The 13,342-nt window shown below is 42.0% G+C and overlaps 1 protein-coding gene across 8 annotated transcripts in view; it reads right to left on the bottom strand.

Annotated features, from left to right (window-relative positions):
* SNX16 (sorting nexin 16) overlaps positions 1-5,510 on the bottom strand; it is a 28,806-nt gene extending 23,296 nt beyond the window's left edge. For 2 of the 8 annotated variants that reach the window (XR_004549595.1, XM_034062558.1), the window contains exons 1-3: positions 5,455-5,480; positions 2,361-2,495; positions 100-563 (exon numbers count right to left, since the gene is read on the bottom strand). Coding sequence is in view for 7 of the 8 variants with exons in the window: in XM_034062558.1 (XP_033918449.1) it covers positions 100-471 (372 nt within the window). In the remaining variant the exon portion in view is untranslated. Of the gene's footprint in view, positions 1-99; positions 711-1,598; positions 1,615-2,360; positions 2,496-4,993; positions 5,101-5,454 lie in introns of those variants that run through there. The other 6 variants (XM_034062566.1, XM_034062572.1, XM_034062560.1 and 3 more) reach the window with 6 other exon arrangements.
* Between the last annotated feature and the right edge of the window lie 7,832 nt (positions 5,511-13,342).

Raw genomic sequence — 13,342 nt, 5'->3', positions numbered from 1 at the left:
GTAAAGTACCTGAACTGTGGGATTAATTACTGAAAGATAATGCAAAGTACATTCAATTGTTACCTTGCCATTACATGATGAACTATCCCCAAAACTTACAGTGAATTTTGCCCTTTCCTCCATCACCTCATAACCCAGTATAGTAGGCGTGGACGGTCGATCTTCCCAGCTCCTGGAATCTGTATTCTGCTCTATTTCTTCTGAAGGCTGCGTACAGTATTCTATGGATGTGTCCATACCTGTAAATTTAGTCCTAACAAGTGGACTATTACACGCAGATGATGTAGAACCAATCTGGTCAGGCACACTCATCTTTTTAAAACTACCAATTGTAGAGTCCTCCAACTGTCCTTTTGAGGAACTGGAACTCGTTGAGATGCTCCCAAAAGAAGAACTTCTTTGGTTTCTGTTTGTAAAGCTGGATGAGGAGCTTCCAATAGGAATAGGAACAGGAACGTATGGTGTTGCCATCCTTCATGAAAAAAAGATTCAGTTTTTGGCCCAGGAGTTTAAGGTTCATTCAATGTATAAGTCATGTTTTCTCCTCTTTTCAAGAGCAGTATCTGCAGTGAAGGACAGAAAATATTGCTGTAATTTTAAATGAAAGCAACACTAAGATACTGCTTTGGAAGATTCTGTAGGAGTACTGATGCTAAGCATTTTCATAAGGAATTTGGCTTCATATAAAAATGCTGCTTTTAACTGTATTTCTGCAGCTTGGCAGACAGCTTTACAGTTCTGAATTTCACAGCTACTAGAATAAAAATGACAGAATGTTAAAGTAAGATTACAAATGAGAAAAATGGTTTTGTCCTTCATAATTCACATGCTATTTTTTGTTGTATTGAAAAAGTCAGCAATTTTGAGGCACTTAAGAAGCTGGTGTAGTTTTAGTGACTGTTTAGAACAAACAGCACAAAAGGTTTTCTCAGAATTGCTTCTGTAAGATATCGGGAATAAACTACACAAGCCAAACATGCATGCAACAATACACAGGATATGAATCAAAAGATAACACAGTAAACAATTTAGATGAGGAATGTATCTGAATATATTACATATGCAGTGAAGTATAATGGCCCTGTTTCCAAAGCCAAATCCTTTTTCAAAACAACCCTGTTGCATATGCTGCAGGCATTTGTAACAATGTTAACTGGACACATTTTCTGTAGCTTGAATTGGAGCAATAAAGTTTTACAAGCATGCACATCAAATGCAGCATTGTAACAGCAGCTAGTTTCCCATTCCAGCAGATTAAAATATTTAAAAAAAAATCAAAACAAAACAAAAAGCAGGTTCAGGGGAATTTTCTTTTTTTTCCTCAAGGAAACAATTACAAGCCAAAATTAATCTTTTGCACGCATGTGTGTACATTTCTAAAAAAAAAGAAAAAGCAAAATAAAATCCAGACCGTCATCTCAAACTGCCAAAAATGCACCATCTCCTCATTTTAACAAAATACCCAAAGAAGAGGTCTTACAAAATACAAATTAGATGCCACCTCTTTGGATTAATAGGATTTGAGTCATCACCCATTTCACCTAAGAGTACACTGATCAACCACAAGGCTCCGGGAGGCTCTGAAATGGGAAACCAACCTGATTCACATCATATACAGAATCAATCTTCTACTGAAGCAAAACCAAATGAGCTTCCTAATTGCCAAGGTGAAGTGATTCTTTCATTCTCTTGCTCTAAATAAATCTTACAGAACATAAATAAGGAAGTAAACATGAAATGGACCAACATCAATAAGAGTGAAAAATGTTTATGAAAGAATTCTGTGAATGAAGGAAAGAACAAACTTTCTGTTCTTTCAGCTCCATGGGGAAATCTTCACACGCTGCAAATATCAGAAATCTTAGGGAAGTTAACCAACAAAACCAATTTAAAACTAGTAGCGAGTCCTTGAGAGCAATTCTTCACTGTGGGATGAAGCTGGACACTCAGCAGCACCAGAATAGAAATGTCAGTATCATAAAGCTCTGCTGACTTTGCTGGTGTGGTACAGGATTTGGACTATCCAGCAGCTTCTGTTGCAGGATAGTCCTGTGCTGGGTTGTGTGACTTAACCCCAGGTGTCAGACAGGTGATCTGCTTCAGCCTCACAGTTTGAAAGAACCAAGTCACTGCTGTGACTGGGACAAGACATCCTCTTGGAACTACACAAAGATCTAAATCCCTTTTTCCACCTGTATCTCAGTAAGTGAACCTGTTTTCTGGCTCAAACAATAAACTTTGCAATGTTTTTTTTTTAATAGAGATGTAAGTATCAAGGCATGAAACATTCTCTGGTAGATTTTTCTCTAACAATACTCTCATCTGTATAGAACATTGAACAAGGTAACTCCTTTTCTCACTTGCCACTTCAGTGACGCTTTCATGTTACCAGCATTAGGAATGCCCCACCCAATCATGGTCCTGGGAGGTGTGGGATTAAATCCCTATCAATAGAAGAATCCAACTGAGTCCAGATTTGCAACAAATCAAAGGATCTGAAATGAAAAAAAGTGGTTATGAGCTTCTGCTGTATGACTTTATGAATCTGTACCAGGAAGGGAAAATAAGGCCACATCTCAGGGCATCTGATGCTGTTCATCCAGGGGTTCATGGAATTTCAAAAAGAAAAAAAAAGCCTGTGCTTTTCATCACTTTTTAGGAAAACAAACCAACCCAAAAAAAATCACAAGCCACAATGACATTTTCAGCAGTTACAGTACTTGTGGACTATGAGGATGCTATGATGCCGGAAGAGGCGGCCCAGAGAAGTTGTGGCTGTCCCATCCCTGGAAGTGTTCAAGGCCAGGCTACATGGGGCTTTGAGCAACCTGGTCTAGTGGAAGGTGCCCCTGCCCATGCCAGGGGGTTAGGAACTAGATGATCTTTAAGGTTCCTTCCAACTGAAACCGTTCTGTCATTCGATGAACAGTGCAGTTTCTAGAATGACTTCTTTCTTCGAACTGAAATGCCAGTCAATAACTTACTATCTTGAACTTACTACTGATCTTAAATGCACATTGCATTACTGAAAGGCTATACCTATACTGACATGCAAGACAGCTCTACCTTGCACAATAAGGCACTTGGTGTTAAGAATCCAACACCTACACTGTACATGCTTCAGCAGCTTTTATAAAAAACTAGCTGTAATTTGGTACCACTGACTGAAAGCTTATTAACAGCTATATTAGGGCTGCTCCCAGGGTACATTTTCTGATTTAGTTTCTCCTGTGCTTTGCAAGATCATCCCAAATTGTGAGCCAAAGGGTATTAAATGGTGATAGTCACAATATTTGCTTCTGAATGACATTCTTGACTCAATCTGACACAGTAACATATAAATAAAGAGAAGGGGCTGTTACCACCAGTGTCACCCTCAGATTCCTGTAACTTGGAAGAGTAACAGAAGAGTATTCTTTGACTAACAGAAATGTCAGGTCAAGTGAGCGAAGGGCACACTGTGTCATTTGACTTTTTTGGTCTTTTTTGGGGATCAATGAAATAGAAAAAGAAACATTACAAAGACTTACATTAGACCTTACCAGACTCATAAATACATGCATATGCATATGTGCGTAAACCCCTCTTAAACTGAAAAAGTATCCCAATTTTGAAGTATCTAAAATACTTACATGCTGTGAATCACAACAGTTTAAAAATCACATTAATTTGCACTTTATGAAGGCTAAATGTTAGAAAAATAATACAATGCTCAAATGAGGGTCACACCCTTAGGACTCAAGCCTTTGCTACGAACATGGAAACTTTCTACCAATTCATGCCATAAAAAGGAAGAGAAAATAGTTTGATAAATCCCCCACTTTTAGACAAACTGTATCACTCCTTGCTTACACTGGTGCAGTGAGGAGTGAAGATGTAGGTGCATAGCCTACTGCTGCCCAAGCTTCACCATGGACTGGCCTCACATATCACTGCACTGAAGCAGTGGAATGATTGCATCGCACCAACTTTCAAAACAAACGGGTCACTTGTAACACCCAAGCGCTAATTCAGCGACTGCACTCTCTTTCTTATCTAGATATTTACTTACTCCACTTTTTGTAAGAATATTGTTTCCTGCTCAGAACCTGTATTTGGTTTAGCCTGATTCCCAGCTGTAAGTTAAGAATGAAATGAAAGAACAGCTGCTGGAAGTATTGAACTGCTAGAGCTGCAACAGGGCAGGATGGAGTCCCAGGTACCAGCCTGACACCAACTCACCCTACCAGGTGTTTACAACAGCCACCTCCCTTCTTGTGGGTGAAGCAAACAGGCTGTAATAAAACCACTTAAAAAGGGTTTGCCTCCAGCTTGCAGCTCTTGCAGTTCCAAACCCTTTTAAGCTAATGGTTTGTATGTTCAGTGAGAAACACGTAAGTCATGTGATTCAAAGATAGCAAATTAGAAACAAAACAATCCTTAGTTAACAGGTCTAATTGAATTTAGAAGACTTTTAACTATGCAATACTATTTGTGATCTGGTTACATATATTAAGGCAAAGCAGTCAGGTTGGCCTCTGCTGCTTAGGATATAAGTGTTACCATGGAATGTCAGCTGAAGAACTAGTGGCATATTTAAAGAAGCAACTTTCCGAGTTAGGTTTTCAATGTATCTATTTTGAAAATAATCATTTTGTGCCGAATTCAAATAAGTTACTTCACAAGGTATTCCACCTGTTCATGAACTCAAGTTTGGGGCCTACTGACCTCACCTCGCAGACAAAGGGGGCAGTTCCTGCCCTGAAGAGCCTGCTACCAAATTAGGACCAACGGAAGATGAACCTCGCCGTCCCTTCCCCCAGCTCCGGGGCAGGACGTGCTCACAGTGCCTACCTCGGCCTGTGATTTAGTGCTATTTGACATAAGAAAACCAAACAGCCCCGGCAGTTAACTCCCGGCCCACCTCCGGCACGGGCACAGCCCGAGGCGGGGGGAGCGCGGCGGTTACGCCGGCGTCCGCTGCCGCCCGACACGGTGGGTCTGTCACGCTCACCGGATGCCGCTCGCGCAGCTTTACGTAACTTCGGGAGCGGTCACCGGGCCCGACGTGCCGTACCGCAGCTGCACGGTACGCCCTGCACGGCCGCAAGGTTCCGGGAACCGGCTGGTTTCACCAGGGCGCCGAGGACTCATCGCTGAGCTGAGGCTCCTCCGCCCCGCCCTGGTAAGACAGCTCCGTCCTCGGCGTCCCGCCCCGCAGCCCGTGCGGGCCCCTACCACCCGCGGCGCCCCCCACCGGCAGGGGCCGGCGCGCCGCCTCCACACAGGTGCGGGACCTGCGCCACCGGCCGGCGCGGAGCGGCAGCGGCGAGGCCGATCGTGCCCGACGCGGGCGGTGGAGGAACTCGGCTCCCAGCCCGAGCTCCTCTCGGAGCCAGCCTCTCCCTCGCACCGCCAGCCTCCGTCCCTCCAACAGCAGTGCTGCCGCCTCCTGTCCCACTGGTCCCCGCTCACCTGCTGCCCGCCGCGCTCGCCTCCTTCTGCCGCGTAACGCAGGGGCAGTCCCTCCCGCTCGGGCGGCCTGGCCCGGTCCCGCCCCTCCGCGCGCCCAAAGGGAGGTGCGCGGCGCCGGAGAGGGGGGAGGAAGGCGGCGAATCGGGCAATACCTGCGGCGCGTGGCGGCAGGGGGCGGGGCAGGAGCAGAGGCGGGCGGGGCACACCGGTAAAGCCTGCACTTCCCGGCAGGCAGCGTGGGGTAGCTCTTGAGAGGGTTGGTCGCGGTGTATTTTGGGCGCTGTAGTTTCTTGGCCTTGTGGTGCCTTCTGGGACTTGTAGTCCTGAGGCGCGGGTGAGGGGAGTGGGGCACCGGCCGTCACCGCGCAGGAGAGCGGGGAGGGGTTCCGGGGCCCCCGGCAGCCCCTCGCCCGGCCGGTCTCCCTCCGTGAAAGGCAGGATGGAGCTGGGAGGGATGGGGCCTGCAGGGCGCGGAAACTCAGGGTGCTAACATGGCTTAGCGCCATCGTATGGCGGCGTAACAGGTGTAGTGGTGGAGCTCCGCATGAAATGTCAGGGTAAACGTGATTAGTGAGGGAGGCAGGAGACCACTGTTCTTAAATGGTGGTGGGAATTGAACAGTGTCTTGCTATCTCGTAGTGACCTAGGAATGCGAACAGAAATATGATACTCTGGGGAAACATAGCACAATTTGTCTTAAAAAGTACTTTTATTTTATATTCTTTCTACATCACATAAAAGCATAATACCTACCATTTCTTATAAAGTTCTTCTGATGAGTTTTCATCCAGAGGTTACCACACATCTGCTTCTCTGGGGTTGTGTCCCTTTCCTCTCTCCCCCCCATTTTTGATCTTTTATAGGGAAAGTAGTTTCTAATTTTACAGAAGAGCAGCTGTACCTACTGCCCAATATCTGTCTCCTGTTAGTGGGTCTGGATGCCATTAGATGCTTCTAGGAATATACTGTACCTTGTTCAAATACTGTGAAACTGATCTGCCTGTTTATGATAAACCTGATACTTTCTGCAGGGCATGGGCACAGAGGTAGCATAGCAAAACTGTGCTAGTAAGGTGATCTGATCTGTTATTGCAAACAGTAGTACAGGTCTGTTGCGTTAGCCATATTAATATGTTCTGCTCTGGGGTCTACTGTTACCTTCTGAGGGTAATTCTTCTGCATTGGTAATTATATTCCTAGAGTCTTAGAAAATTCCTTTTTTTGTTCTATAGTTGACGATGGCTAAGCAGTAGTATATTCTATGGGTGTTTTTACTGTAAATTCTTATTTTGAAGTTTTCTACCTTCACCAAACTACTTTTTAAAAACAAATGAGATATTTTTCACCTCTAGAAATATTTTATATTTATAAATGCATGTTTTTAAGTTTGCTAGTCAGCTGTCCTAACAGCTTGTGACATGATGTAGAGGTTAAAATGTTTGATGCCCCCCCCGCGATAGTGAGGTCAGTTCTTACTGTGACACTGTTAATCAAGCAAGAATCCTATCCCAAACCCTTTGAAGAGAACAGGATGTTTTTTTGGCACAGTGAGCAGGTATAGGAACAAGGCATGAGGCTGCATTACTTTGGTCATTTGGAAATTCCAAGGAAGTTAGTGGGATTTTCGGCTGCTGAGGAATGTGGGCTCGGTGCCTTCACGTCACAAGGCACTATCCACCCACGAGGTCGTCAGGAATGACTGTTGCTTTACTGGTGTGAGAGAAACTGTGAAGGATTAAGGTGAATTAAAATTGGGTCTGTGCCCCTCCTTGTTTTCTCTTTACAGTAGTTCTTCCCTGTGTACTCTGGCTATAGCAATCCATAAAGCTCTTTGAGACTGCCTTTCTTCAGCCGCTTGTGTTAAGTAGAAAATCTGTGGCTTCCACTGCAGGCTAGATGAGCCACCCTGTGGCAATACCATGTATTTCACCTTTATTGAGTCGAAAGGACAACAAAACTGGTTACTGAATGTGTTCAGGCACTGGAAACTATTAGCTGCTTTTTTTCTGCACATACTCTTACCAGGTGCCATTCATGTCCTGCTTCCATCCACTAGTTATTTGGTTCTCCAGAGGACTGGCATGTATATTCTAGGCCTGATCAAAATCTATCAGGCCGTCATAATCCTTTGTACCAAATACATGATTTTTGCTAGTGCTAACTGGTTAGCTTGCTTAAGTTAACATTGTTTAGGGAGTAGGACTTGCAGAATCAGAAAAGCCAATTAATGTCAAAGAACTTTATGCAGCCTCTGTGAACTTCCCATCACTTCCTCTTCTGGGAAGATGGATACAGAAACTGCGAATCACGTAACTGGTGGTTCAGCAATTCAACCTTCTGTTGTAAAAAATATGTAAATAATCCTGTGGGTGAGAACTCTGCAATAATCTGTTATTGAATTAAATACAGTTTCTGCTGTGGTAGCTGAGGCATAATGCCATATGTTTTTGAAGTCACACCTGCCCTCATCATGTGAAACAGCAAGGGTAGATTTTTTTCAATCACATTAAGTGGCTTTAGGTACTCAGATCTCATTACTTTTCATTTGGATGTGGGCACTCAAATTCCAATGTATTTTTGAAGAATTTAGGTATTCAATCCCATTATATTTCAATGGGATTTGGGCCTTTCTCTCTCAGGGTACAGGGAAATCTGACTTAGAGGTTTTTTGTTTTATGACAGAACCGCAAATTTTCTTTCTCAGCTGCACAGCCTTCAGCATTAGAAATTACAGAGTTTCCCCTAAAGGCAGTTCTTTCTGTAATTCCTCCCAGATGCAAAATCGACACAACTTTAAAGAAGTACACATGAATATTTTGAAAGTAGACATAGACATTTGAACTTTGAATTTCATAAATGAGGGCATCTAGATCCTGAGCTGTAATTCTATAATACTTTAAGCAGTTGGCCATGTCTTTCTGATGTGTCTCCACTTCACAGATATGGTATTAGCATGTGAACATTTTATATTTAAATACTTCTTATGTCTGTGTAGTGCTACTTCAGCACATGTTCAGAAGCATCTTGGCTTTTAAAGGGGTGAAAAAAATGACCTTTTATGCATACCTTTTGGGAGCTCCTGTCCTTGGAGGTAATTCTGGAGTGTCAGATACCCAGTAGTCAAAAAGGACTGAGGGAAAGGTAAGAGGTGGGTTTTAAACTCCATCACTGTCTGGCTTTTTGCAGGTTTGGTCTGATTTTCACTGATTTGCTGCTCTGTGACTGGCAATGTTCAAGTTTATGTTGAAACCATCATGAGGTATCTCACACAGTGTAGGTTTCTGGAAGCCTGCACTTCTTGTTTGAAGTATCATGCTGAGGACTGGACTCTCTCAAAGTCCAGTTCTCTGTTAGGTCTAGATCTTTATGGCTCCTAGGACTTTATTCTAGCTCAGGTTTTGGATTTCAAACTTGGTCTTTGTCCAAAGCACTTGGGTGTGAAAGACTGATTGTCCCTTTGTCTCCTGACTAGTTACTCTTCAGCCTGGTATATTATCTTCTGATACAGAGTACACTGTCATCAGGTTTGTGGACAATTAAAAGCTGTGAGGAGTGACTGATATACCAGGTAATTGTGCTGCCATTCAGAGAGGCTTCAATAGGCTAGAGAAATAGACTGTTAGGAGTCTCATAAAGTTCAACAAAGGGAAATGCAAAATCCTGCCCCCACAGGATAACCAGTAGAGGTTGGGAACTGGCCAGCTGCAGAGCAACTTTGCAGAAGAGGCCCTGGGGGTCCTGCTGGACACCAGCCTGAACATGAACCAGCATCATTTGCTTGCAGCAAAGAAGGCTAACAGTGTCCAGGGCTGCATTACAACAAATACTGCCAGCAGGCTGAGGGAAGTGATCCTTGCCCTCTGCTTAGCACTGGTAAATGACATCTGGAGCACCGTGTCCAGTTCTGGGCACTCCAGTACAAGTGAGGTATATACGGACATAATGGAGCAAGTACAGCAAGGGGCTATAATGATGATGGTGGGCTTGAAGCATCTGACAATGAGGAGAAGCTGTGAGAGCTGGGATTGTTCAGCCTGGAGAAGGTTCAGGGATGTCTCATCGTTGTGCAGAAATACAAGATGGGAAGTTGCATAGAAAGCTTGGAAGGAGCCAGCCTTTTCTCAGTGGTTCCCAATCACAGGGCAAGGGGAGCAAATGGAAATACAGAAAATTCCATCCAAATATAAGAAAGTACATTTTACTGTGAGAGTGATCAAGCACTGAATAGGCTGCCCAGAAAGGTAGTTGCTTAATGATATTTAAAACCTGACTGGGCACAACCCTGTGTAAGCTGCTGTAGCTGACCCTGGTTTAAGCAGGCAGATGGCTAGGTGATCTTGAGAGGTCCCTTGCAACCTCAGCCCTTCTGTTATTCTGTGAGCTTAGAGGCCTGCTGTCCTGCTGTTGCTGAAGAACAAAAAGATACTAGACTCTGTTTCTATTTCTGTTTTCTTAAAAGCATCTAAAAGCATCTGCTCTTGAAAGAGTATGGGAGAAAAAATTGTTCTCCCCATTTGCTGTTGTGTGATGAAATAAAATTGAACTTGTGGCAAGCTGACAGGTAATCTTTGAATGTACTTTCTGATACTTATTTTCTGAATAAGTGTGGGTTTTTTCTCCTCCCTTTTCTTCCCTGTAATCAATGTGAAAAGAATAGAATATTGTAAGAAAAACCCAGACAGCAGAGAATAAAAAATTGCTGTTAATTGAATAGTAGACTACATGGTTTCTTTTCAATCTAAATACAGTTATTATGGCAGAGATTTCAGGCATTTTGATTGAGGAGTTGTATTCTTGTGCAATAATGACTTCATTACATGCATTTAAAGCTTCAAGTTTAAAAATGGTTAGTTTGCTCTGAGTTAGAAGTGGTTTTAAATGTTATTTATTTTACATCATTGAAATATTCACTCACTTTCCTTGTGGGGAAGAAGTAGTTCTTTCCCAGTAATAACTGTTTCGGCATGATGGTACCCTGGCTTGTAATTGCACATGGCAAAGCTTTTGGTCTCTTGATACAGCCTTTGTAGGATGTTTTGGTTTTCCCTCCTAATGCTCTACAGCTTACTGTTTTGTATAGCATAATGTGTTTTAGTGTTGATTTGTGAGAGGTCTCAAAAGTGTTTCTCTGTGGGGTAAAGGTGAAACTTTGTCTTGCTAAAACATGCAGACATACAAGAGGGACTAATTCTCTTGGCTATTTCACAAGATTATGTGGGACCTTGGACAGGTCACTTCAATTTCACTTCACTTTTGATTCCCAGGTTTTACCTTAGGCTCATTAATCAAGCTAACAAAGTTGCAGTGAATATAGTTGATCTGGAAAGCATCACTATTACTGTGATGCACAGCCCTGCGTTCTGAATTTAAAGTGATGCTTGTCTTTCCTGCACAACACAGCTCTGTTACAATAAGCTCCTTCTGCATCCAGTTGCTAATACAGCCTTATGAAGAAGGGCAATATTCTCAACTGTATCCTGTGCACAAAGGATGCGAGTTTCTTTGTTTTTTAATAATACAAAAACCTTTCAATTTATTTCCAAAGTTCAAATAGCAGCAGTGGTGTGAAACAGCTTTGTCTTGGGGAAACATGTGTTGCATTGATATGGAAATGAGCACACCCTGTGCTTTAGTAAGTGCCAGGGTGGCAATGTTCAGTACTGCCACACTTAAGTGAGTTTCTGCATTGTGCTCAGCTTGTGTTCAGCTAGCTGAAATTCTAGCACTGTTTCCTTTTGTTAGAAGTGGACTTTGCAATACTGCTATACTTGACATCCTTGCATGTCAAGTTGGATAGGATCATGCCCTTGCCCTTTTCTTGTGAAGTAGCAACATGTAGTTAGTTATTTTTAGATGAATAATACACAATAATGTATTTTGTTTAGGGTTGAAGCCAGCAGATAATGTGGAGTTTTGGCTTTGAACAAGAAAAATATCTGTGCCTTTCAGAAGGACTCCATGTTTTGCTTTCTGTTTATTTCACCCTTAGTCTTTTTCAACTCTACCTTGAGAATTGCAATTCAGGAGTTACACACTGACATGTTAATTTAGCATAAGCATTTGCAGGCTATTCTAGGGCTGGAGGCTACTGTTTCATTATTATTATTATTGCTATCTTGCAGAGCTCAGAAGTGTGCTAAACATTTGCAGATGCTTAGGGAAAACATAATTTTCTGGATGGATTTGTAGCTTTATATTGAGCAGGATGAAACAAGCAATGATAACAAATATTTTGGGCAGAAGTTGAACAGGGTTTATCACATGAAGATCAATCATTTGAGCTCTTGACATAGAGATGTTTTTTTAAATTATTATTATTATCATCAAACTGTATTTATCATGATGGATGATTACATAGAGCAGAGACTCCTTTAGGGGAGATGAGCTCTAGTGAAATGTCTCAGACAATTTCAGCAGCAGCAAGTTTCAGAGTGAGCATGGAAGGAAGTCCTCAGATCGCAAGAATTGAGAGGCAAGTCGACTGCATGGTGTACTCTGCACTACTTGTCTTGCTGTCATCTGGTCCCAGCAGTTGGAATGCCCATCCATGCCTTCTGAACTACCTGCATTTCTTACTTTCGAATGTAAGAGTACGGTATGGAGACAGAGGGTGGGATGGTCCCAGCATGCCAACAGGATACAGCCATATCTCACATCCTCACCCAAGACGGGGAAAGAGCTCTCAGTACCACAGCTTAGAGTTAGTAACACGTAGCCAAAATATCTTTTCACCTAGAAACGTGGACACAACTAATCACTAGCATATTGCAGCATTCACCAAAGTCAATAATTTTAAATGAAGGGGAAAATTAGACAGTTGTATGAGTGAATAATGTCATTTATGTGCTGAGGCGAAGGCAATATTTTGGGTGCCTTTTGAATAAAAACATTGCTATGGCTGGATGTAATGGAAATGGCAGGCATTGCAAGTGTAGGGTGAGATGGCAAAAAGCATGGTTGTTATAAGAAAGGTTAGCAATATTAAATGGAGATTTGCTATCATCAGAAGTGTCACAGACATTTCTAAGGAGATATATAGTATGTGATGGAACAAAGTCAATATTAAAATGGTCAGGTTTTAATAAGAAATTAATACTCCTTTAATCACTACAGGCATGAATGCTCACATCCCCACAAATACATACTACCTGCATAATTTAAAAACAAACTTGATTTCGATTGTACTGTTTCCAATGGAATAAGTGTTCTGAATGGTCTCATGTGTTTGTCTGACACTGTCGCTATATGATACTAAGGACATGAAGTTTCAGCGTGAAGACTTTGGCTTACTGAATTCTCAAGTGCCACTGAAAACCGTTTTAATATTTTGATAAAGATATAGGAAAAAAAGAAGAAAAGTAGTTAGAGAATTTTAAGTGTAATTTATTAAGTAAGGTTTTTAAATATACATTTTAAAATAAAACCTATAACTATAAAAATATGTAATACAATAAGAGGTAAGAAGTTTTAATTTCAACAGCATCCCTTGTTTTCATTTGTATATAAAAAGATGTTGGAAGGAAGCTTTTCCTCCTGTTAAACTATACTATGGCTAGTATTAAAGACTTTATAAAAGATCTTTTTTCCTGAAAAAAAAATTATTTGAGGTGGATCTAAGCTATTGCTTTTCCTAAGTTTATGTAGCTTTACTGGGAATAAAATAAGGCTGGATTTCTTTTGCTCTGTACATTGTAGAATACAGGATTTTACATGACTAAGCTCAGTGTATACATTCTCCTTGCTGGTATTAAATGGAGTTTCTTTGGTGTGAAATGAATTGCGTGTGTTAATTTGAGTGGCAGCAATCTGACTTTTGTATGAGAGAGATGGTTGAGAGGAAGCATAAATAATAAACTTACCATTTCTTTCTGGCATCATTCTGCACATT

The sequence above is a fragment of the Melopsittacus undulatus genome, chromosome 1 (genome assembly GCF_012275295.1).
Source record: "Melopsittacus undulatus isolate bMelUnd1 chromosome 1, bMelUnd1.mat.Z, whole genome shotgun sequence".
In the NCBI taxonomy this organism is placed as follows: domain Eukaryota; kingdom Metazoa; phylum Chordata; class Aves; order Psittaciformes; family Psittaculidae; genus Melopsittacus; species Melopsittacus undulatus.
The sequence above is the reverse complement of the archived record's forward strand: the minus strand, read 5'-3'. Positions and strand labels throughout refer to the sequence as shown.